At 41.0% G+C, this 25,779-nt stretch overlaps 2 protein-coding genes across 5 annotated transcripts in view; both read left to right on the top strand.

The window, feature by feature from the left end:
* GUCY2C (guanylate cyclase 2C) overlaps positions 1 to 14,261 on the top strand; it is a 45,907-nt gene extending 31,646 nt beyond the window's left edge. The window contains exons 19-28 of the mRNA XM_054813348.1: positions 883 to 1,020; positions 4,775 to 4,863; positions 5,599 to 5,690; positions 7,296 to 7,454; positions 8,850 to 9,042; positions 9,423 to 9,597; positions 10,585 to 10,683; positions 11,433 to 11,527; positions 12,172 to 12,248; positions 13,777 to 14,261. Coding sequence (XP_054669323.1) covers positions 883 to 1,020; positions 4,775 to 4,863; positions 5,599 to 5,690; positions 7,296 to 7,454; positions 8,850 to 9,042; positions 9,423 to 9,597; positions 10,585 to 10,683; positions 11,433 to 11,527; positions 12,172 to 12,248; positions 13,777 to 13,951 — 1,292 coding nt within the window. The 3' untranslated portion in view covers positions 13,952 to 14,261. The remainder of the gene's footprint in view (positions 1 to 882; positions 1,021 to 4,774; positions 4,864 to 5,598; positions 5,691 to 7,295; positions 7,455 to 8,849; positions 9,043 to 9,422; positions 9,598 to 10,584; positions 10,684 to 11,432; positions 11,528 to 12,171; positions 12,249 to 13,776) is intronic.
* Positions 14,262 to 18,123: 3,862 nt separating this feature from the next.
* PLBD1 (phospholipase B domain containing 1) overlaps positions 18,124 to 25,779 on the top strand; it is a 41,127-nt gene continuing 33,471 nt past the window's right edge. For 2 of the 4 annotated variants that reach the window (XM_054810508.1, XM_054810489.1), the window contains exon 1: positions 18,750 to 19,008. In XM_054810508.1, the coding sequence (XP_054666483.1) occupies positions 18,765 to 19,008 (244 nt within the window). In that variant the 5' untranslated portion in view covers positions 18,750 to 18,764. Of the gene's footprint in view, positions 18,422 to 18,749; positions 19,009 to 25,779 lie in introns of those variants that run through there. The other 2 variants (XM_054810499.1, XM_054810519.1) reach the window with 2 other exon arrangements.

The following is a 25,779-nucleotide window of genomic DNA, read 5'->3' as shown; positions in this document are numbered from 1 at the left end:
GATATTTATATTATTATTATATTGTAAAGTATTTATCTTCTTTCATTGCTCATGAGATAAACACTCATAAATACAAGCAGCCTCCAAACTTCCTTGAAGAAAGCTTACTGTTTCACAAGAGATCTACAGATTCATTGTGGCTGGATGTTGCAGCCTGATAACATAACACTGTCTCCAGGGTCACTCTGTTCAGGTCACTGTTATGACACATCACCAGCATGTCATAATAAACTGTCATACCATGGCAGCGTTCTGGTTTTGAGGTACAATTGTGTTTGTTGCACTAGAAATACAGATTAATAATTTCTGTAGAAAGAAAGTGGTTATGAGCAAGTAACATTATGTCAGGCTCAAAAGCACTTGAGAATTATTTCAATAGATTCATGACATCAAGGCTGCTGGGAAATATTACAGTCTTCTCATCTGACATCTTGTATAAGAAACTCCATGCATCTAGCTCAGTAAGTTATGGCTCAGCTTTTTATTTATAGCACTGGCATTCCTTGGTCTTATACAGATGCATAGGCTATTTCTAAGAAGCCCATGAAAGGTAGCTAAGAAAAGCAAGTTCATAGCCACTAACCGTAACTTTTCTGGAGGGGAGAGGGTCTGCATGTAGAGTGGAAAATAGTAGGGTCAGCAAATCCCAGACAATTGAAAACTACATCATCAGGGGTTTATCTAACCTGTATTGAAGTCAGCTTCTCAAGAACAACGCTAAAGTAGGAAATAAACAGTACCAGTGGGCTCGGGGTTTGATATGGAAAAAGCAAAAGGAAACATCACTATAGCCAATGGGTGCTCTGAGAAGGATCACCCTTTTTCAATTACTTCTGTCCCTTCCCCCTTTACCTTATCCCCCATTGTCATCTGGATCTGCAGACCTGTGGACAGCTCCTGAGCATCTCCGTCATGCTGATGTTTCTCAGAAGGGTGATGTGTACAGCTATGGGATCATTGCCCAGGAAATCATCCTACGCAGGGAGACCTTTTACACTGGACACTGCCGGGACAACAAAGGTAAATCCACAAACTTCTCCTCCATTGCAGCCTTCCGGGATGGTGTAGCTGTAACTGGCCCATTCTCCACGTTTTGTGAAAGGCACTGTCTCTGATAGCTTCTTGAACTGCTGCTTCTTTCACTGTGTGATGAATGAGGAGCCTGTCTGAAGGATATCACTGTGGGGGCAAGTGTCCTTATTCTTTCTGTAAATAAAGTTTGCATTGAGTTTTCTTGCCCGTTCTCCTCCCTACTTACCTTGGCCACAGCATTACAGAAGTTAACATTATACCATGCTGTCCAGACTTACTGTAACATTTAAAGGCCACAAAGGCTTTTTCTATTATGAGTTGTGCACAACATATAATAATTCACTCATATTAGGCATTGTAAATCAGCAGTGTCAACAATGAACAACAAAAGCTCAGCAGCATGACACAAGAACAGCTAGCATTAAAAAACTGGCAATTCAGACTTTATTCAAGCCTGTCAAAATTAACTTTAGTCATTTAACTTCTGTCAGAAAAAAAAAAAATCTCCTCCTGCCTCCATTAAATCCCATCTTGTGCATTTTGTGACATTGTTTTTCAGTGGCTAACAGCCCAGTCAATCCCAGTTCCCAGAATCCAGGCATTATTATACATTAGAACTGACATTAAAGCATGTGTGGGTTTGGGATTTTCCTAGTGACAGTTACTAACAACAAGTTTAGACATTGCCTTTACCTCTGTGTCATTCTGATAGATCTGCCTCACATTTGTTAAAACATCTAGAGCAGCAGCTGGGCAACCTAATAGCTCTTTTCCTGAGTTACATTTGAGAATAACTTCTGGGGCATGTTCATCATCCTACATTATCACAAATCTATGTTCATATTTGGGGAAACACAGTATTTCACATCACCAACTCTCTAATATAAATGTAGACCTAAAAGATTAGAAATGCCTGTTCCCCTTCAAGCAAACTCTTCAGAACTCCATACTTAAGATAAGGTAGAGGAAATAAAAATCTTTCTGTTCCTTTTTCTTGGGAAGAGGCAGGCACAATCCTCAAGAATGCAAGGATTTTATAAATATCGCCAAATAGATAGAGAAAGGAAAGAGCAATGCTCTTCCTTGCAAAGCAAATCCATAGCAAACTACATTCTTTTAACTGTTCAGCAGTTACAGTCTTTCTGTGTTATGTTAACGGTTATTAAGTTAACCTCAGACACAGTGTTTCTGGGTTCTTCTGAGATGTGGTGGCATCCTTGCTGCTCTGTGTTTTACCCTGGCCGTCATAGTCACAATCTGGTTCCTTGTTTTAACTGTGACCTGTTTCTTAACACTGCATTTTGTCATTTGAGAAAGATTTTCCCTTTCAAATAGCATTAAGTTAATCTATCCAACTGAAACAATTTTTAGCACCTCTAAGTGCTGTTGCTGGAGATGGTCACACATACCAACATGTTTAGTAAGGCAGCAATAAACTTACTGATCCTGAAGCCTGTTTGGTAAGTCTGGATTCAGTGTAACTTAAAAAAAATCTGCTTTATAAACTTCAGTTGAAATTTTAAGTTTTCCATTCAGTGAGGAGATTGTTTTCTCCCCAAAGCTTTTTCCTTAAAAGTATTAGTAGATGTCTAAGATATATATTGCCGATCTAATGGCTTCTGGTATTATTCTTGATTTTTGATTATGCAATTTGAGTAAATGTGTTCAGCTTAGCTTCAGCAGTTCATCAAATTTCATGTAAAAGAAAGGAATGAATATCACTATATATTGCTGAAGTGGCTCCTCATTTAAATATCTGGGATTCATTCATTAGACAAGATGAGGCAGCCAGAGGGCAGACCATACTTATTCAAACACCTTTGAATTTTGTTTGTGGCATCATTTAACTTTGGAAGAGAGTAGCTCAAACTTGGGGTGACCATTCATATACAAATATCTAAGATAAAAAGAGGGAAAAGAATACCAAATTAGAGTCAATGGTAATGAGCAAAGAAATGTCCCTGTTGCATGTTAGACTCATTTGGTTTTTAAGTCTCCTGCAGAAAGTCTTTCAATGGCTAGGCTATCAGAAGTTAATCTCTGCAAGTTAGAAGACATAGAATCATAGAATCATAGAATGGTTTGGGTTGGAAGGGACCTTAAAGATCATCTAGTTCCAACCCCCCTGCTGCAGGCAGGGACACCCTCCACTAGACCACGTTGCCCAAAGCCTCATGATATTGATATTTCAGGACAACTGATATAACTTCTTCTCCAGGACTTCACTGGCAGCAGCAAGGACTGTGTTCAGATTTTAAAACAGTTGTTAAACGCCCCCTGTACCTAGCCTCCATCCACCAACTTAGGAAAATTAAACTCAACTTCCAGGTACTAAGTGAGCCAATTTTCTCAACCTGCAAATATGTATCAATCAACTTAGCATACAACAATATTGCTACTAATGAGAGAAAAGAAGTCCCACAAAGATGACAGGCATACAGAACTGTATTTCTAATGTATAGAAGTAACTAGGTCATAGTCCTCTTCGCTGACTTCTCTCTGAGACAGCTGTTAGGCCAGTTGGTTGCTCCACTCTTATGCAGAAACCCCTCATTCACTGCTCAAGAGTGTGAAATCTTGTCACGTACCAACGCTCAATTCAAGCTGTCTCCTTGTTCCACTACTTTCTGCCACTGGCTAATTGCAATGTTGCTAACAGTTGTTGTTACTTCCGCTCTCAGGTGTGCACGCAGTGTGGAAATCCAACACATTCCTCTTGCATACATGAGACTCACACAGATTCTTCTGTCTCTTAGCCCACAGAAGACTTCTTAGCAGTCTCTCCACTCCATAGCGTTTGGGACACTCAAGTGTCTCATGCTCCTTCTCTAGTCTGTAATTTCTGTACCACAAAGCTGGAAGCTACTGCATCTTTTTAGGGTGATCAAGCACACTGGGCATCCCTAGCTGCTCTAGACTTGTACCTACCATCACGATTACAAACCTTCCTCATCTCATTATATGCTTCCTTCAGTAAAATTGTCCCCCAAATATAATCAGATATTATTTATAAATGTGTTTCATGCTTGTTCACAGATCCCTTTCAGTTTCTCTTTCTGTCCCCCAGAGGTGAAAAATTGCTTCTCTTTTTTTACTCACTCCCTCTGAAACTCTTGAGGTCTGGAGGAGAAGGACAGAGAGATATTTTTGCTTTAGCTCTTGCTTACTGTGCTTAAATCGAGTTGTGCAAATGCAGCCAGCATTCTAATGTGTTCAGAATCCAAATAACTTTCATAGAGCAGATTCCATGAATAAGAATACAAATGAGCTAACAAATGCAACATTTTAAAACCATATACGTTAATAGTCTAGTTTTAAGGAAGCTGAGCATCTGCAGGATGATTTGAACTGCTCTGATGAGAGTTGTATGTCTCCACAATTTTGATCAAGTTGCAATGGGCTTTTCACATTGTTTTTTGCTATGGCTATACTTCATGCTGAGAGGCACACTAATAATGCTTAACGTTCATTTGGGAAGATGCCATAACCATGTCTACCGTGACCAATAAATACTCATGTACATTCCTATTCATTTTGCTTTCAGGGGCCTTCAAGGCAGCCAGTTTTGACCTTGTGCCATATATTTAGAAAAGCTGTAAAGTTGAAATTCACATCAAAATGAGGGAACTGTCTTCAAGGTTTCTGTTCGTACAGTAACGTGTAACATCGTAGGACGCTATCCACAAGGAATGTCCTTCTTATGTTTTTTTGTTTAAAACTTTGCATCTTTTTCCTGTGTTAGAGAAACTTTACAGAGTGGAGAGTGGCAAAGGAGTGAAGCCTTTCCGACCAGACTTGTCCTTGGAAACAGTGGGAGAAAGAGAGATGGAAGTAAGCTAATAATTAACTAAGCCATTTTCTGGGTGAAGGGTGGAAGTCTTGGCCAAAATAGAGCTCCTAATCATGGGAGGATGAAAGCTATGCACATTTTATGCCAAATGCCCTAACCTCATGGGAAAAAAAACAGTATTCTATAGTTGTTACCAGTGAAATGAAATACAACTCATGAAAGTTATTTCACTGGAAAGAAATGGATGCTTATATAGTGCCAGTCTTCTGACCTGTTTTAGATATCTTTAAGATGGGATGACTCAGACCTCAAATATACCTCTGTCCACTGATTATATAGTTCCTAAGGCATCTTGCTTAGGTAAAAATGTCTGCATTGTAGACCTCCACACATTCAGCAATGAACCCCATTCTTTTTGGCTGAATCACCAGTTTCAGAAAAATCCCAAACTCAGGATATTGGAAATACAATCGCCACAGCATTTACCTCCATGTCAATAACTGTACCTGGCACCAGCTGCAAGACTGGATCCATTTACTTGCCTTTCATTTATGTATTGCAAATTAAAGTTAAGATCATGTCACTAGTCACCACAGAGTTAAGTTTGAGATGCCTGCAACGTGTTCTAACCATAGATTCAAAACAGTTAGTCACACATTTTAATATGTTGCCAGTCAAGAGTAACCGGAAATTCCCTAAAGAACTAGTGCTGTTTAGCAGCATTATCCTTCTATATTCATTACTCAGGTGGATTTTCCTTAAATTTTTGTTTGAAGGTGTATACACTAGTGAAGAGCTGCTGGGAGGAAGATCCGGAGAAAAGGCCTGACTTTAAGAAAATTGAGAGTACTCTGGCTAAAATATTCAGGTGAGCAGCAGGGGCTCTGTTTTTTAAGATGCTCTGAACTCCTCCTAAGTCTTTGAAAGCTCATATTTTTAAGTATGTAAGATGATGTGATTATGATTCAGTCAGTGGAAAAACTGAGTGTCTTCACTTAGATCCTCTTTTATTCTTTGGCAGAAAAGTAGGTGAGCACGTGCGTATGTATACGTACATGTGTGTAAATGAGCATCTACGCATGTATTAGCTGAGTGAGGGTAAGACAATCATCATACCTCAGATTGGTACATTGTGAAAGTAGCAAGCTGGATAATTAGAGATTTAAACCATTCAAGTAATTCACCCCCTGTCTCTAGTCAAGATTTGGATAGTGACTCATGTTGTCTTAAGTTTCAGGAAATGAATGCACATAAATGTTTGGAGGATGATTAGAAAGTTTGGATGAGCTGGGTTGTGCCATAAATGGGTTTGGATCATCCCAAATTAAGCTGACTAAAGTGTTGGGTTCTAACTCACCAGAAATATTAATTACAGAGTTTTGTTGGTATAAAGTTGTGGGATAATAAGGTCTATAGCTGGATAAACCCTGTGGGCTTATACAGGCCTTTTGCCTGGCCAATGCTGCATTGTTCCTACAGAGTTTGGTCTGAATTAATTATTTTGATGTCCAAACAGTAAGCTTTTAATCACTTTTCTTGGGAAATTTCTCCTCCGGTTTTTAAAGCTCTCCTCATCAACAAACCCCAAGAGTACTTGCATCATTTTACACTTTACATAGGCAGAAGGACAACTGCACTGTGCATAACTGCATGTATCAATTGAATAATCTTACTGCAGCTGAATAGAAAGACATCCTGGTTCATCTCCTAAGCCTCCGTCTTACAAAAGCAAAGAGGTTGCGTCTTGCCATGTGCAACATGGTGTTGTCCTCATGAGGGGGGTCTGAGATGGTACATCCCTGACACAAAGATTTGTTTAAAGTAAGAGTGGTTTTAAGGTCCTGTTTGGTACAATACTAATCTGACTCTTTCCATCAGCCTGGTCCCATCTACTCTGAGCCTGCTTTGGTGAGTACAGGCTGCCCAGACAAACAGGGGTTACAAGTGGCTCGTATTACCATACTTCTGCTTCCAGGAGTTAGTAGGCTGGAGTTTGCAGGATCTTGTGAGTGAAACTAGCCCAGGTGCTGCTAATTGTTCCATTGCCTTCTACACAGGCAGCACCAAATTGTCTTAATCCTGGCTGAAGTCCCAATCTAAATGTTAAATGCAATTTTCTACCTACTGTCTTTAGCCTCCTCTCAGGATTTGAGCTTATCAGTTACTTTTTACAAATTACTGTTTGTGGATTATCCAAGGTAACCTGGAGTTAACAATATTAGCAGGGCTAGGTGATTTAAGGGTGCTTTAAGAATTACCAGCTCCAAGTGACAAGCATGGATCACAGACTTTCAATTCATATACATAAGACCTCCAAGCAAGAAAAAGAATGATGCACTTGTGGCACTTTGCATTCTAAGTACATGGAAGTCAGACACTGGAGAAGTTTTCCATTGCTCCTTTTTTGCGCCTCTCAGCAATGTGCTTCCATCAACCTTTCTTGTTGGCTCCCGTGTATTTCTGTTATTCACAGTAACTGCCATGGCCAGACCAATGAAAGCTACATGGACACCCTGATCCGGCGTCTACAGCTGTATTCCCGGAACCTGGAGCACCTGGTGGAGGAAAGGACAGAGCTATACAAAGCAGAGCGAGACAGAGCAGACAGGCTTAATTTCATGTTACTTCCAAGGTAACAGGCCAGGAGGATTTTCACTGGCATTTTAATTACATGTATCACCTGATTCTTGGAGAGTGGGGGTTGGGATTAATATTAATCTTCTATTTCCTCCCCCTCTAATCTGATCCTGCTAGGGAGGAAAGAAGAAGAAGAAGCTGTCCCTGAGTTCTCCACCCTATGGTGGGGTTTCATGCCAAGATGGTACTGGCACCCGTTATCTTCCTCAGTCTCTCTTCGTGCACAGGATCCCCCTTTTCAGCACAAACCTCTTTTTTCACTGCCTTCCTGGGAACACACAGATCTGCAGTGATCCCACATCACTGTTCTGTCCAGCATCTTGCTAGATAGAAGGAGTGTCTCCCTCCAGCTGGAGAGCAGCAGTACAGTCCAGCTTCAGGCTGGGGTTTAGCAATGCAACAGAGGGGCTGAGGTGGGCTGGGTCAGACTGGGCTAGATGGATGATACTTCAGAGTATGGTATAGGACAAGTATTACTGATATTATAATATTGGTAATACCAATAATTTTGGTATTGCATACATTCGCAATAGTAAAACTATCCTGGTATGTCATTACTAGTTTCAAGGGTATTTAAGTAGTCAGGATATTGATTTTATGACTCATCTTAAAAAAAAAAAGAAGTGTCTGTTCAATCCAGTTTTGGGGAAAATTTGAAATGATCTGGCTGTGTAAACCATGTGACAAGGAATCCATATTTCCTTCCACTCTTTGTTGTTCCTACCACTCTATTATTGTGTCATTGTAGATGGATCACAGCATTGTGCAACACCTATAATTTTTTGGGTCTCTTTCAGTTTTTCTCTTCTAATATCTCCACTAGGAACAGATATTTTCCTGGATTTAGAAATGCAAGAAAATGAAGGTCCCTCTGAATAGATATTGAGGTCATGGTATTGAATTTTTGTTCCATAAAATTATCAGACTATGATATCTCATCTGAAATCAGGATGAGGTGATGTAATTATCAGGGTGAAATTACTCCTGCACTGGGGAAACGTAAAAATATGTCTGCTTTTACTTATTGTGTGGGTAGAATGTAGGTCTACATGTCAGAAATTTCAGATTTTCAGTTTTAAACTTGACTCAGTATCCCCATTTCTGACCTTAGCCAAGAAGCTCAGTTTTCTGTGCCTCCGTTTTCTCATGTTTATTAACACACTTGGATTTTGTAAGGCTGTAATACATTAATTAACATTAGTAAGTGCTTTGAGGTCCCTGGCTGAAAGGTATTATGGGCATCTAAAATGCAATTACAGTGGCAGTTTTCAGCAAACTATTTGATGTTTCCTATACAGAAAGCAATGATGTGGTTGGGTTACATGAAAAAATACCTTTAATATTAAACACAGACTACTCATCTGTCTTCCTGCCTTCTCAATTTCCACAGGCCAGTAGTAAAGTCTTTGAAGGAGACTGGACTGGTTGAGCCAGAGCTATTTGAAGAAGTCACTATCTACTTCAGTGACATTGTTGGCTTCACCACACTTTGCAAATACAGCACCCCTATGGAGGTGGTAGATATGCTGAATGATATCTACAAGAACTTTGACCACATTCTTGACCATCATGATGTTTACAAGGTGATTAGCTCCATGCTTTTGCTCAGTTAACAACCAGGGGACACACAAATCAAATTGGATGATGTGGTGGATTTGGGAATCTGCCTCCTAAGCAAAGACAAGAGAGAGAAAAACAGCTCAAGATTACCTAATTTCAATATGCTTTCAGTGTGCCTGCTTATACCAAATTTTCTATACAGATTCAATAACTGGAATGCTGGATACAGTTATAAACACTCGGATACCAAAAAGGTGTCAGCTACCTTAAACTAATCAATCCTGCTGTCCAGGGAAGAAATGTTTAATTATGAACAAGAGGATCTGATAAAACCTTTCTGCTTTTAACTAAATATGTATTTTGCTATGTCTGCAGGTAGTGACTTCTAATTTTATTTCCACAGGTGGAGACCATTGGTGATGCTTACATGGTGGTGAGTGGTTTACCAAAGAGGAATGGCAATCGACATGCAGTAGACATCTCCATGATGGCTCTAGACATCCTGAGCTTCATGGGATCTTTTGAACTGAGACATCTGCCGGGTCTGCCTGTTTGGATTCGCATTGGAATTCACTCTGGTACACAGTAGTGCTAGATCATCGATGACAATGTTGTTGCCTTGCTTTTGAACAGAATAGACATCCAGAGAAGATCGGGTAGTACATCATACACAACTGCTCTCCTCATGAAGAATCAGGTTGAAAACAATGTACCTGGAGGATGAGCAACAGAAGTAAATAAGCCACTGGTTTTCTCCCCCGTAGTGAAATAACCCATACCCATTCAATCATAGCTTAAGTCAGTAGCTAGGAAGAGCAACTGCCATTGTTCCTGGTATGATTATCCAGTTGTATCAAATAAGCCTTCACAGACTTCTCCTTCCTGACCACAGCACAGATCAGCCATGGCCAGATATGCTTGTCTAGCCACAAAATGCAGGCCTGTATTTTATGCTTTTGGAGGCAGAAGTTCTGACAAGCCTATGTGGGAATTCATATTTTAATTAATCCATAAAATTATTTTTTCCTCAAAGGGAAACTGCAGATAGGTCAAGCAGATAGGTCCGAAGTACTTTGGGAAATTTTATCTTTTCCTTTTTTTTGTTTTGTTTTGTTTTGTTTTGTTTCAACAACCACTTGAACACCAGCTGTCAGGGAGGAACATACCAGTGAAAGTGACTGAGGCACTGGGAAACCCTTTGAGGCACCACTGTGCACCCTCTATAATGAAGCTTATTTTCTTTTCCTCTTGCTTCCAAAACTGACAGTTAGTAATTGCTTTGGGTTTTTTTTTCTGCATAAAAATTGTGTTTAAATACAATTAACACTGTGTAGCCATGTCCTTTTTATGCTCTTATTGGGTTATGCAAGACGAACAGAGCTAGGCTTGGTTTGGAGTGGAAGGGGAGACCACCAGATACTTTGGGAAGTGATGTACAGAGTATTGTCATCAGTGAGGAACTCAGAGCTCCAGCAGGTACTGCATTGCTCTGCAACAGTGAGACACCTTCCAAGCAAATAGTGTCTTGATCCACCTTTTTTTCATTCTCTGCATCCCATTTCCAGGTCCATGTGCGGCTGGTGTGGTTGGAATAAAAATGCCTCGTTACTGTTTGTTTGGAGATACAGTGAACACAGCTTCACGGATGGAATCCACAGGCTTGCGTAAGGATTTAATTTTAGCTGTCAGTGTAAGAGGACCGAAGGCTGTTGGTTAGTTTGTGACTAAAACGTCTGTTTTCAGCTGAGAATAACTTATTATCAGCTCACAGAAGTTTTAAAGATTAAGAAGCCCTATTTGTTTTGATTACCAATTGTTTCACTGTCCTGCTGGGCAACAAAGAATTGTGCCTTGTTCATGCTTCAGTGCTGGTAACAGGGAGCATGTAGGCTGAGTTCCTCTGGAAGATATGATACTTATGTGTCTGGGATTTAATTTTACTCTATAAATGGTAGATTTTAGTTCGACCTAGAATTGTATTACAGCTCTGGTGTGCAAATACGCTGACTGTATATTTTAAGTTGAAGCAATTATGTTTTCAACTTCACCATTAGGGAACTGTGCCAAGAGCCAGTTTGTCTTCCTTCTGCCCAGTGTCTTCACATGACTATTCTCTGTATAGGACACTCCCAATTATTCTTTTCCCTTTTGGCATCTAAGTACTACAGATACCACGGTCACCTGTATTTCAGATCAATGGCTATACCAGCTATTCCTCCCTAGATACAATGCTATGTAGTGGACTCAGATTTTTCGTACAGCAGCATAAGGGATTCTCATTTAATTTGACTCTCAGAATTTATGTTGTTAATAATTGGAAGACCTTCTGCTATAGCACCAGTTTTCACATATACTTAATATGATTATGTGGTACATTTACAGATTGAGCTTTTGTTGTGTCTTTATTTTTTAGCTTTAAGGATTCATGTAAATGGTTCCACTATTAACATCCTGAAAAGAACAGACTGCCGATTCCAGTATGAAGTGAGAGGAGAAACGTACTTGAAGGTAACCTTTACCATGTGCATTCATGAACACAAAGAAGAGGGATAATATAAAAGTATTATATAGCTGAGAGTACCCCACAACTTAATTATCAGCTGGGGAACAAGGGTTACAGATCAATTGGTATCACAGTCTCTTGTGGTTGAAGACAGTTCTACAAAGACAATGCAGGCAATGAAGAGCTCCCTAAGTCATAAATTAAAGCAATGTAAAGATGTGGAGAATAAATGAAACATACAATTTGTAAGAGAAAATTGTGGAGTGAATTAATCTGATTGGAAGGGAAGCTGAATCTATTGTTAATTTGGTCATGCTCCGATATCTGACTGTCTACCAATTCATTTATTTCAGTCTATTACACTTGGCAGATGTCTGTACTTGGGAGCTGATGGCAGGCAGCACAGCTCACCTCTCCCATGGCGTGAGTTTCAGGTCACAGAACAAGGGAGCAGGTGTGAGCTGCATCTCCCCCATCATTATTCTTCTCACATCTGATTTTTAATCCTTTGCTACGAGCATCAGTTACTGAAAACAAGCAAAGGCAAACACAGCAATGTGCAATACAGTATTATTTAACTAAATTAACTACAGGAAATTGCATTCTAATCTCTAAATTGTGCTTTCTCTTCTTTGTCATACATATTTAGGGCAGAGGAACAGAGATTACCTACTGGTTGACGGGTACTGAGGACAAGAAATACAATCTCCCAACACCTCCTTCTGTGTAAGATGGTCTTTGTATGTGAAAAAGGAAGAGAAATTCCCAGCCTTTGAACTTTAGCCTTCACTGTTCCTCCCTGGCACTTGTGGTTTTTCTATACCGCTCAACTTGTGTTCAGTAGTTAAAGGCTTAGCAGTGTATGTGCATATAAACATGATGTGTAAATATTCATGACATGGGACTATGCATGTGCTGAAGGTTATTTTTATATATAAGCGCTTAACAGGTTCATTTACTTGTGAGGCAAATAAGACTTACAGGACAAGCTGCTGATGTGGTAAGTGTAAGAGATGGACAGAAAAATGAAAAACATTAATATTCCCCAAACTTTAGTCCTAAGGGCACCTGTGTGTGACAGTACGGTGAGAGGATAACTGCAACTGAATGTGCAGCTCTCTGTAATACCATGTTATGCCTGTGAGCTCTTGTGGGAGGATTTCTAGAAGGAATGAAACTTGAGGATTTCGAGCAGTATTCTGCTAGAAGAGGTGGTCAAAGTTACTATAGTATTGCACAAGCATAAAGTCTTTAAAAATTGAACAAAAGCTTACTTTCTAATACGCAAGAGAGAAGTTGTCAAGAAAAAAATATGAGGTTGATGTCCTGGAACTGAGCCATCATTTTGCATTGTATTGAATAAAATACAGTAAGAGCAGAAGTGTTGTTTTTGAGAAACTATGCAAAATTGAAGTCAAGATCACTAGATAACTTAATTATTTCCTGCAAACTCACTAAATGTGGAAGTTCCTCACTGTCTGCTCTAAACTCTGGTGTACAGTCACTTTACTAAGTGGCAATTTGCTGCCATCTGCTTTGAAATGACAGTGTTTCAGTACAACTTGAAGCAATTATAAAAAGTCCAAGTGTTTGTCTCTGGGCTGAGCAGGAAATTACTCTTTTGTAAATTCAGAATTCCTTTTCTGAATTAATATGATCAGTTGAGACTATCAGAATTATAAAATTAGCAATTCTTCTGGAATTCAACTATTGAAAGTACCTCTTGAGCTGGATTACTCTGGTCAGTGATGTTTTTGTTTTAACTTCCTCATATAGGCTGTGACTGATAAAATTGCTCCTTAAAATTGTCATATGTGGGGTACCTCAGTAAAAGCCAGACACACTGCAGAAATGTATGAAAAGGTGGCAACTCTGTTACTGAAGGGCACCTGAAGTTGAATAGTGGAAGTGCTGGTGCTGGTGTTGAGAGCTAGAATCTATTTTGATTTGGAGTTAGTCTAATTCATCTCTTCCTTTTCATGCAAATGATGCTGAAATTTTTTTAAGGTCGATAATGACACAGCTACAGACCTCCTGTGCAGGGACAGTGAGCTGTACTATCCGGAAAAATCACATGTAAATCTTGAATTCTGTTCCCAAATCCAGAACCTAAATTTGGTTCTGCCCAAACTTTTCTATCAGTAGTCTGTGAATGTCATAAAGATAAATATAGGATGGAAATGTTTAAAAACCACTGGGGATCACTAAAAACATCTGAATCACTGAATTTTTTTTTCCATCCTGTCGCTTTCAGGGAGAATCAGCAGCGGTTACATGATGACTTAGCAGAGATGATAACAAATATTCTTCAGAAAAGGGAAAACGAAGGGTTCAAGACACGGGAGCTTTCACGGGTAGCTAGCTACCGATCGGGTACCCTGGAATACTTGCAACTGGCCACCACAGGGAATTCTGCCACATACCTTTAAAACTGGATGTACAGTATAATTCAAAAGCTGCAGCAACTCTCTGGAGTACTTCATGTGAAGGCTGGAGGCTTATACTCTCAGCTAAAAGAGAAAGAAAATACCTTTTCAAGCATCCTTTCTACCATCTGACCTGCTATCAGTAAATCGAACCTCTCCACCGTAACATCAAAATTGTTGGATGACTTCAGTAGGACACATGCAGTGTGATTTGAGGTAAATGAAAATATCTGCACTTGAGTCTGGAAAACAATTTTTTTCCTTTTGGTTAGTTTTTTAAATGTGATAGTCTGTTCAATAATCTGCTTCTGAAAATATTCACAGCACAACCTTAATTTTTCATGATTTTTAAATATTGTATTTAATTTGTAATTTTTATTTGAAGAAAGATTTGCTGTACTATATTTGAAAATAATATTAAACATATCATATGTAAATCTGGGATATGTTGCCATTTTGCTGCTTCTATTGTTTTCCCCTGTCTCTCACATGTTTTGTTAAATCAAGTTGACTTTGTTCAAGAGACAACACTTCTGTTATTTACCTTGGGAGATTACTCCAGAAGTTGTATGGTTTCTAAAGCTTATCCAAATCTCTTGGGCCTCCAAAATGAAACTGGAAATCCTGCAAAAACAGACACTTTCATATCTTTTCTCCACTTCTGCTTCTGTCTTCGAACCAGAAGTGCAACAGAAATGGAGGAAACAAACTTATCGGTATTTCTTAAACCTCAGAAACTTTCAATTCAACTTTTGGATGAAGTTGCAAAACCAGGCAGAACTCGGGTTTTACTGAAATTACTTGCTCGTTAACTGACACCATGACATTTATAAACAGCTTTAAAAAGCAACCCAAGCACAGGTGACACATGTAAAAGAAAATCAGCATTCACATGAAGAAATAACAACTAGTGAGTGAAATTGTTGCAAAGACCTTTTGTGCATTGGTGACTTTCAAAGCAGAGTTACTTCTTTCACCATTGTCAAATATTGGCAGTATTCAAACCATAAAACTTGGTGCAAAATCATTCTTTTATGGTTTTGAACTGCATTTTTGTCCAAGAAAACAACCTAAAGATGTTAAAAAAGAGCAAGCCAGTTGCCTGTGTTTTTTCTTTATCAACCTAAACTGGCTTTGTAAGAACACGCACAAAAAGAACAACCTAGGTGTAAACAGACAGATCTGAAGTGCAAAGATTCCTGGAAAAATTAAATCAGGAGGTGCTGTAGGGCTTATACTCTTGCCTAATGAATGCAAATTCCTACACCTAGGAACATGACATAGACAGAAATAGCAGATAGCATGTAACCAACAGCCACAGCTTTCAGATGACATGTAACCAATCTTAAACTTGGACTGGCGCTAGTACCATACCATTACTTCTTTGGTCTGTGTCCTAATGGAAGTGTTCATTGGGATAAGGATAGAAAAAATGTCTGGTATTCTAAAACTGGTATGTATTAACAAGTACTACCAGTACAGTAAAAAAGTATAAAGTCTGATATTTCCTGCCCCGTGGTGCCAATCAACAAGCTTCGTCTCTATGTCTGCATTCTTGGGTGCGACTGCTGTGCTTTTGGCACCACTGGACTATTCCGGTTGCTGTATCTGATATGCTCAGCAAGCGTAGCTGTAATGCAGTGACAAGCACTGGACTCCTCAAGCCTGAAGACGCCCGCTACTACTACTACTATCTTAAGCAGAGTTGCTCTGAACTTTGAAGTGACCTAAGTCTATATTAAAAAGGGAGTTTTATGGGTTCCATCCTTGACACCTCTGAAATACAAATTATTTTAGAGCAAATGTCTGCTGACACTGATTGGGACAATTAATTTAAACAGTGTTTAGTTTTAAGTAGCCCTTCTCTTTCCTGCATTCTTCAGATCATAAATTTCACATAATTTTTGAAGACAAATAGTTACTTTTGCAATGAGTTGACGGACCCATCTTATGCTCAGTTTGCTTTCTACATGGTTCTGTTCCTGCAATACATCACAACAAAATCAATTTTGACTACCCTTTTTAAAAATTTGCTCCTAGTTTCTGGTTTGAATCTGTCTTAGATTCATTGCCTTACCACTGCATCTTGTTACCAAATGTTAGATCAAAAAGCCTGCTACCATCAGAAATTTGTCACTGAAGGTCCAGTCATTCGCTGCTCCTGGTTTTTTTGAGCAGTGAAATGTTATATTAAAAACCTAGTGTGAGATATAATTTTGTTCTCTGAGTGGAAAGGATTTTGGCTGCACCATCACCATTTGAACTTAACTCACACAAAAAAAATTTCTGTGAATCCCTGGGCTGGGAACACGTGGAAGTTAATGTTTCCAAATAGACATCAAAAGCTTTGTAGCTTTGGTCATATTCAGACTCCACCCTTGTCTCTATCCCATTTTTGTCATGCATCTGCACTCCCCTTCTGTTTCAGCATTGTGTATTTGTGGTCTCTATCCTAGGTTGCACGTGCCTCTAATTCCTGGCCATGTCCATCACTTGTGCACAGAGAATCTTGTTGTAAATAATACTTTTTTTTCCCCCTGTGGTAATCCTATACAGGGAAATATAATTTCGTATTTTACTTCACCAACAGTCAAACTGAGGGCAGCATGTGACAGAGGTGAATTTCTCATTTAGAAAAACCTTTGGAAAATATTCGTCCAAAACAAGCACAGCATCCATTTATGATTAGACACTTAAGAGTTATTTTTCACTGGAGAGGCACAAAAACCTCCTAACAGCACTGTGTTTTATCCTTATCTCTTAGTGAAACATAGCCCAGAACAAAACAGCGATGAGTATGGCAGGATCCCTGCCGCTGGGAGTAGTTTTAGTCCTCTTACCCTGGGCTTGAGGCCAAGTTGTGCTATTTGGCCTGAACCGGTTGGCATGTGACCTCGGTATATGAGGCTATTACAGGCACCGGTATCAAATTTTAACTATCTTAAACAATTACCAAAACACAAAGTCCTAATAATAGCTGTTTTAGGACAGTGGGAGAATATCGCACACTGGAGGAGAAGACAGCATATCAAAATTATCTGAAACATGGGGGTAGAGGAAGACCCCCACAGGAAGTTGTCCCTATCTGTAAACCCTAAGAAAAGGACTGTCCCTCAGCTTTTCTGCTGGGACACGCAGTAGTTGTTCTCAACAGGGCCAAAAGCTGTTCTTCCTCTGATGTAAAACGCAGTTTGATAAGACACCACCTAACTCCTGTTGCTTTATAGGGCCCTTTCCTGATAAACCTGTAGCTAAAAAGATAGGCCTGTAACGAAGGCCTACTTATATGTGTTAAGAAACTATTCATTATTACTTTAGGTAGAAGGCTAACGATTCTCAGAATGAGCACCTGCTACACATCATGAGAAAAAGGAGGAGCTACAAGACACTTCAAGGTCCTTATGTATGTACTTTTCAGAAAGGGAGGACACTAATTGCCTCCAGGAGCATCCTTATCTTCCTAAGGCGTATAGCAGACAATTACCAACACCGAAGTATTGAGAAACTAGTGGAAAGGTAACTTGGGCCAGGGTCCCCATGACCACATAAGCCCCCTACCCAAATTATCCCACCTACTCAAAAGATAGAGGCGGAGAAAGGAACTGAGCACGCGTTCTAGTTTGCATACTAGGTGAAGAAATATGAACCAATTATTGTAATGGGGAGTGTACCACTTTGTAATCTTTGTAACAGTTGTGTATAAATATGACAAGAGAACCAGAGTTAGGTGTGCCTGATTAGAGGAACTATCCTCCTGACACCCAGCGCTGCAATAAAGGAAATGCCTGCTTCTTCATGCTAAATTGGTGTTAAGGAGTTGTCTTTTATTCCCGAATTTCAGTGACAAACCTTTGCCCCTTTTTGGTTCATCACCCTTGGCAGGCCCAGTGCCCCAGCAGGCGCCAGCCTGGGGCTCCCTCCTCACGGCCTCAAGCCTGAGGCCAGCCAGCGTGGAGTGAACCCCACATCCTGGCCAGGCCTTGGGGGCTCCAAACAAGCACCAGGGTCAAAAAGATGCCAGGGCCCTGGGCTTGCTGCCCAGCTTTACTCAACACCTTCCCTGGCACCTTCTGCCATCACCACCAGCACGCCGGGCTGTGAGGCGGCTGGGCACAGAGCCGCCTCGAAGCCGCCGCCGCGACACTTTGGGCGGGAAGCGCGGTGTGAAAAGCGGCCGCCGCTGCCGGCCCCCCCCGGAGCACATCCCGGAGCCGGAGGGGAGAGGGCGGTCGACGCGGGGAATAGCCCTCGCCTCGGCAGGGCCACCCTCAGCACGGGGTGCCGGGGCGGGCGCCAGAGAAGGCGGGGGCAGCGGCGAGACCTGCCCTGAGCGAGGGAAGTTTATAAAGTCCCGCCGCCTCCCGGTGCCCAGAGGAGGTGCGGGGCAGCAGCAGCATGGCCCGGTTCGGTGGCGGTGTGTGCTGCTGTTGGCTCGTCCTCCTGTGGGCGGCGACAGGGGGTCGAGCAGGTGAGGTGAGCGGGGGGTGGGCGGAAGGCCGGCCGGCCGGGAGACCCTGAGGGGGCGGCAGGGGGGGCCTTGCCCCGGAGCCACCTCGCCGGGGCGGGCGGGCGGCGAGGCTGGCAGCAGGGCTGCCCCCTAGCTCCGGGGATGCCAGGCGACCGGGAGGGCCTGTCCTCGCCGGTGGAGCCCGGCCCGGGGCTCAGCCGCGGCTCCCGAGGAGGCAGCTCGCCTCGCTCGGGCCCGCCCCGGGGGACCCGGGAGCTCCGCGCCTCGCCTTGAGCAGCTGCTCCTCGCTGCGCCTCCTCCCCGCCTGGCTCCGGGCGGGGGGGGGGGGGGGCGGTGGAAAGGCTCCCCATGCCGCCTTGGAGACGGGTGCGAGGCGGCGAGGGGGTCTTGTCCCCTGGCAGTGCCGGGGCCGTCGCGGCTGTTAAGCCCCTACGTCCTGCCGGGGAGGGTCCCGACTGCTTCATGGGCTTGTTCCGAGAGCACCTCATGGCCCGCCGGCTGGGGCAGGCTCGGCCGTGGTGCTTCGTGGGTGTTAAGTGCTGGCGCTTCATTCCTGCAGGCTTTCAAAACATCTTTCCAGTTCCCGGAATGGGCGAGGGGAAACCGAACTAAGAATTTAACAGATGGGAAAGCTGCCTCGAGTGCTGGGTTTTAATATAATATGCATGCACGGGAGTCATTTAGGGTGGACACTTCGTTTTGGTGCTGTGGCCTACAGCATGCTGCAACTTGCATCTTTATCAGAGTTTTAGTGCTAGCTTGTGGGTATAGGTCATTGTCTGTGTTTCAGAATTTGTACCTGTGCATGATCTGACGTTAGTTCTGAGTAGAAAAACTTGCGTCGCCATTAGAGTAATTTACCAATATCAGATTAACTTAAAAATTGAAGTTGTTTTTTATGGTACAAATACCACTTCATGCTAATTTTGTGCTCATGATTGTTTTTCATCGTGTATTTGCATAATATACTTTTTCAAAGTTGTAAGGCTCCAATCAGGGTAATTCAATAACTGAAACTTTTGTAACACTTTTGATTTTCCTCTGTGAACTGCTGTAGCTTTTCTGTCTCCTGATTTTAGACCTTTATTCTTGTTGCAACTTCAGAGTCAGATTTGGATGCGAGCAGACTTTGGCAAATGCCATAATGGTATATTTCAGTGAGCTTCACAGGTTTCTATAGAATCTTGGCTTTCCACTTAAAAATTTACTTTCTCCTTGGTGTGTTTGAGGATGTGGACACACACTGGGGTAGCTAACTATGTGCTAGAAAAGACATGCCAGTCAGGTATGAACACAGGATTTTTTTAATTTTTTTTTTTAATTTTAAAAGTAGGAAACAGGTTTACCAGCAGCTGGAAGGACAAAGAAAGGAGTTGCTGAAAGAGGGAATTTAAGAGATGCTGAGCAAGTGTGGAGTATGTGAAAGTAAAGCTGCTTTTGGAGGATCAGTAAAAGTTAGTGACAGCAGCCATTTAGAGCAGAATGCCCATAGGATTCTGGATGTCATTTGTATTAATGGTAACAGTAAGGTTGTTGGGGAGCGTATCTCAGAAGGAGAGTATCTCCCTCTGCTGCTGCTTTCAGTGAATTCTGAAGATCTTGAAGGGCTGGATTCAGTGTTTATCTTCTAGGAAATTCCTAGTTAATTTATTAATAGCTGCAAAACAAGGAGAAATTAAGGTAACAGTTCAATGTCCAAAACATGACAAGCATCTCATTTAGCCGATGGTCCTACCTCATCTTGGAAACTTGCTTTTCAAATCTTACCTGAATTGGCAAAAACTTTTAGTACTATATTAGCAGGACTGAAGGAAGGGTCAACCATGAATCATGCAGAGGGAGTGAAAGGAAGTTTAGGGTGTGAAGTAACTTCAGCTAATACCTGACTGATTCCTCACATCATAATTGAAGTACTGGTAAAAAACTAGTAAGTAGCAAATAGAAATGCCTTTAGGCTATTCAGTGGAGTAAACTTGGCCTTCAGCACTGTGAATTGTCTATATTTATTTATTTTTTTAAAATCTGTTCATTGTTCTTTGGCATTTTGAATGCCTTGAAGATTCTTCATCATACTATTTGGAAACTTTCTAGAGCATGTTCTCTCATAAAAATGACTTAAATTTAGGGATTATGAGGTTAGTGAAGCAACTTTTGAAATTATTTTTGTTTCCTCTGTGGATGACCTATACTGGGGACCTATAACTGTTTTGACAAGTTTTCTGCATCAGCTAAGCTTTACTAGCAATTATCCTTGTGAATGTGAAAACCATACAAGACTCAAACTCTTAATTTGTAGTTCACATTTGAATATTGCTTCTCTCATGTAAGCACAAATCAGGGGATTAGGCTTTGATTAATGACAGGCCTGTTAGAGGCAAATTGAAAAATTACTTAGACCTGAAATGTGTGAGGAAATGGGATGAATTAAGGCCAGTAGAATAGCAAATGCAAACAGCTTATATTCAAGCAGAACAAGAAAGCATTTACTCCTTTAATTGAAAATTATTTGGTTTCGTGTTAAGTTCTTGTGTGGTTTAAGCTAATCTCCAAAGAAGTCCTGAAGTAATTAACGTTTGTTTTGTAATGGATTGCAATCATAACTGTACTTTGAAATCTCAATTGTACTTTGAAGGTATACAACTTTTTTAAACAGTTAAAGGGATGGTTCTAAATTTTTTAATGGGAAAATAAGACAAGCTCTATCAAATTACAAATTTGAACAGAAACATCAGATTGCTCCTTACTATGGTTGACCTGAAATATTTAAATGCTATACCGTGCTAATATAATTTTTACTACTGAACATTAGCTGTAGGAAAGGGTATAATGAAAATGGGAGATGTGCAACTTTGTGCTATGTTTTTTGTCTTTAAGTTGTGCAAAACTAGTTTTCAGTGAAACGGTAGAGTGATAGCTTCCTTATTTAGCAGAAAGTGCATAGGTGGAATCTACGAAGTACGTCTGAACACCTTTAGAAAAAAAGCTTCACCTTTGAACAGACACAGATAAAAATAGGCATGTAAAATATAGATAAAAATTAGTAGTTAAGGAAGCCAGTGGTTTTTCTATTATTAGGAGATGCTCACAGTTGTTAATTTGGCTTGTTACATGCAACCTAACCAGTGCTTCATTGCTTGTGAGTTAGCTTGTTTCTCAGACTAAGGAAAAATATCAATATTAATTCTCACCTCCAAATCTTGTAGCTCTTTCATCTGCAAGGAAAAGAGAGTTCTGTTAATTTATCTAATTAGAAAATCCAATACTCTTAATTTATCTAATTAGAAAATCCAATAGTCTACCGAGATATATATATGTTTTAAAACCAACTTATGACTGGGAAAGCATGAGGAAAAGCAGCTGTTGCATATTGCCTAACAAATTTTACTGGCATTCTTAAGGCATGTCAGGCATTATTTTTGTAGGTGTAATTTATTTAATAAATACTAGTGGCAGTTATCAAATAGTGTGTGTGTTAGATGGTCTTGGGCCATCTGGCTATACTGTTCTTTGCTTTTCTTCCTCATCTTCTCTGTCTATTCTGTTCTTTCATTACAAGTTACTGCTACTCTCATGTTCTCTTCAGCATCTGATTTCTTTTTTTTTGTATCTTGCCTCAGTCCTCTCAGTATTTACTTTAATTGCTTTCTCTATATTCTCATGAACACGTAAGTATTTCCACTCTCCTGCTGCCACCAAATAAAAGACAAGCTCTGCTTTTAACATAACCTTGGCAATGTCTGTATTGAGCCAAAAAGGCAGAGAACAGATTTGGCATTTCAACCTGGAAACCAAGGGGACTGCTACCACCTCCTAGCCAGGGCTGGAATATCTTCATTTTTTCCATTGTTTAGGGTATAGTCTTGGCAGAAAGGAGATACTTAACTTGCTGAAGAAATTCCAGCACTCTCCCAACTATAGTCCCTATGTCTGGATCCTTATTTGGCAGAAGCATTGATGTATCTAAAAAAATAGTCATTTTCAGGAAAGGGTCCTCCCAGTCCCTACTGACTGCAGAAAGGAGAAGGAACTCTTGTTTATTTCCAGGCTTGTTTTGTCCTTGCACTTCTCCACTTCTGTCTCCCACCATGCAGCACACTGGTGGTTGTGGTGGAACTGCACATCGCTGGTGCCACGCAGTTCTCCTGGCTGGCTGGTTGCATGTAGGGGAACAGTGACTCCACTGACCTACCGTATCCCCTGGGATTTTGAGTCATTCATCGCAGTAAATAGTGTGTGCTTTGGCTTGTTATTTAGGTTATTCTAAGCAATACTGTTATGGAATAGCCACAGATTATCATTGTCTTGTTTTTCAGAGTCCAGAGAGCAGGCAATAGGCTGAAACACACTGGGTAGTCTAACTTTGATGATAAAAGGATGACTTTTAGATTCATGGAGATGTTGCATTTGATTCATATGTAAGAAGTTACCAGTACAACTGCTGGGATAAGAAATGCCAGGGCCCCTGCCTCACCCTTCAAAAATAAATATAAAAATGCCAGCATTATTCAAGGGGAAGGTTTCTGTTGCAGAACACATAGGAGATTGTTTGGAAATGTGCAGTTTCTTCTTGTATATCTATATTCCATGTTATACTTCAGTTCTGGATGGCTTTCTTGGCAAAGGTAGTGCTGCTAGTTTAGATGAACGCAGATAAAAATTGTAACAGATTGGGTGATAGCAAATGGTTAGATTACATTGTAGTGTAAGCATGTTTTAAGTGTACAGAGATGTATAAGCTTGTAGCTTTAACTCCATCTGTAGCAAGATAAAGACTTATCTTCTAAATTATAACAATTACTGTATGATTATATGTTCTTTGAAATAAACATAGCAATTTCGTATGTAGGTATTTTGACACTTTAGACCAGGGCAATTAGATGTGCAGAAACAGACATAAAAATTAATGAGGTAAAATGGGACAATGAGTGAATGAGTTTGGGGGGAGGGGAACCAGTAAAGGGAAATGGTCTTTTCCAGTTTCATTGTTAAGCCACCTCTCACAGCTACCTTGATGTTGTTCCTCTAAAGGCCTCTCCAGGTTTCTTGCAAATTATCCTGTAATTTAATGTTTCCCCTTCTCTCCCATCTTATTCTAGTCCTGGTTTTCTTCAGTTTAAATTTGTCATATAGTGAAGTTGGGGCAGGGCAAACTCCAAGGGTAATTTTAAAGTTTGTTCTGACTTTTGAAAATAGCTCTGCATGTTCATGCTCTGGCAGAGCATAAAACAAAGAAACAGAGCCTGCCGTGTTAGAATACCTGTGTCAGATCAGTCTGTCTGGCACTGGCATCAGCCTTCTTTCAAAAAAGAAAGCAACGCCTGTTTTACTTTAGGCAGAACAAAGTTTCTTTGACTTATCTATTTAGTGTGTGGGCACTAACAACAATACCCAGCTGCCCTGGTTCCTCTTGACTACTTGCTACTTCTCCACAGCCTACTGAAAGGATGAGAAGATCATCTTTTCCCCTACTTTGTTCTTGCTCTTTTTACCCATTCCTCAGCTGTCTTTGTGTACTGGGCACGTGGCCTGACTCTCCTCCACCCTGCAGTGGGCATCTTGGTTGGGAATCAACCTTTCCCTTTACTGCTGGGCAGGTTAGTTGTGTTCTGCACCAACCCATTGCACCACTTCTTCACAGGACCTCCCTTTCCCTGACCTCTTTGCTTACGTGAGCTTTAGCTTTGTAAGATGGCCTTTGGCTCTTTTTGGTGATGACCCTTATCAGTCTGTTCTTTTATAGATTTCTTTTTTTTTTTTTCAGTCTGAGTGACTCCCATGTTTACGCTTAAGCTAAAGCAGCAATTACCCCATGTATTACTAGAAGATAGTTAAGGAGACAACAGAAAAATAAGATTACAGCTGCTTGGAGATATCCAGAATTTGTCATGTCTCAGTCCTTTAAATAGCCTCAGTACCTGGCAGATGAAAAACATGTTTTTAAACACTGTGTTCCAAGTCCCTGAACTGACTTCATCTCTAAATAGAGATTCGTGTAAAAACTTCTATTCATAGAAGGGAAAAAAACCCACACCAATTCCTTCCCTATTAAAAATCTGTTCTTGCTAATGCTTTTCCTGTTCAAATGAGAAGTCTCTAGTACATCATGAAGACTGACATAGTGGTACAAAGCTGGAGGCCAGTAACTAGTGGTGTATGCAAGGGGTCGATACTGTTCAGCATCTTCCTTAATGATCTGGGTGATGGGGCAGAGTGTCCCTCAGCAAGTTTGCTGATGATACAAAACTGGGAGGAGTGGCTCATACATCAGAGGGTAATGCTGCCATTCAGAGAGACCTCAACAGGCCAGAGAAATGGGCTGACAGGAACCTTGTGTAGTTCAACAAAGGGAAATGCCAAGTCCTGCACCCGGGGAGGAAGAACCCCATGTACCAGCATATGCTGGGGGCTGACCATTTTGAAAGCGGCTTTGCAGAAAAGGGCATGGGTGTCCTGGTGGACGCCAAGTTGAATGTGAGCCACCAGTGTGCCCTTATGGCAAAAAAGGATAACTCTCTTCTGAGCTGCATCAGGAAAAGTGTTGCCAGCAGGTCGAGGGAGGTGATCGTTCCCCTCTGCTCAGCATTGGTAAGGAAATGCTTGGAGTGCTGGATCCGTTTCTGGGCTCCTCAGTACAAAAGAGATCTGGAGCTACTGGAGAGAGTGTGGCAAAGGGCTACGAAGGTGAGCAAGGGACTGGAGCATCTCTCCTGTGAGGAATGGCTGACAGCTGGGACTGCTCCACCTGGAGGAGAGAAGACGCAAGGGGGATCTTATCAATGTGTAAAAATACTTGAAGGGAGAGTGTAAAGTAGATGGAGCCAGGTTCTTTTCAGTGATGCCCAGTGACGGGACCAGAGGGCACAAACTGAAACACAGGAGGTTCTCTCTGAACATCAGGAGACACTTTTTTACTGTGAGGGGGAGCAAGCACTGGTACAGGTTGCCCAGAGAGGTTGTAAAAATCCATCCTTGGAGATACTTAAAAGTCACGCGGACATGACCCTGCGCAGCTTGCTCTAGGTGACCCTGCTTGAGCAGGGAAGTTGGACAAGATGACTTCCAGAGGTCCCCTCCAACCTCAACCATTTTGTCATTATTGGTAATAAACAGTTTTAGCTCTTCTTGCTGGAACCCTAGGAGAGAACAGCTTTCTGGCTGTTGAATGACACAGATTATTCAACAGTCTGGTAAAATGGATGGAAACTGTCTTAAAGAAACTGAGTAACTGCTATGTGAAAAAGTGATTAATTGGAGAAAGAGTTCGGTTCTTGGAAAGCTTTTGCTTTTTTATTCAAATATGTCATGGCTCTTCATAAAACTAGCTTCCTTATGTTTTAGAGTACTGAATAAAGTGAGTGCACTT

The sequence above is a fragment of the Grus americana genome, chromosome 1 (assembly GCF_028858705.1).
Source record: "Grus americana isolate bGruAme1 chromosome 1, bGruAme1.mat, whole genome shotgun sequence".
Lineage (NCBI taxonomy): Eukaryota > Metazoa > Chordata > Aves > Gruiformes > Gruidae > Grus > Grus americana.
This window is presented reverse-complemented; position numbering and strand designations above follow the sequence as displayed.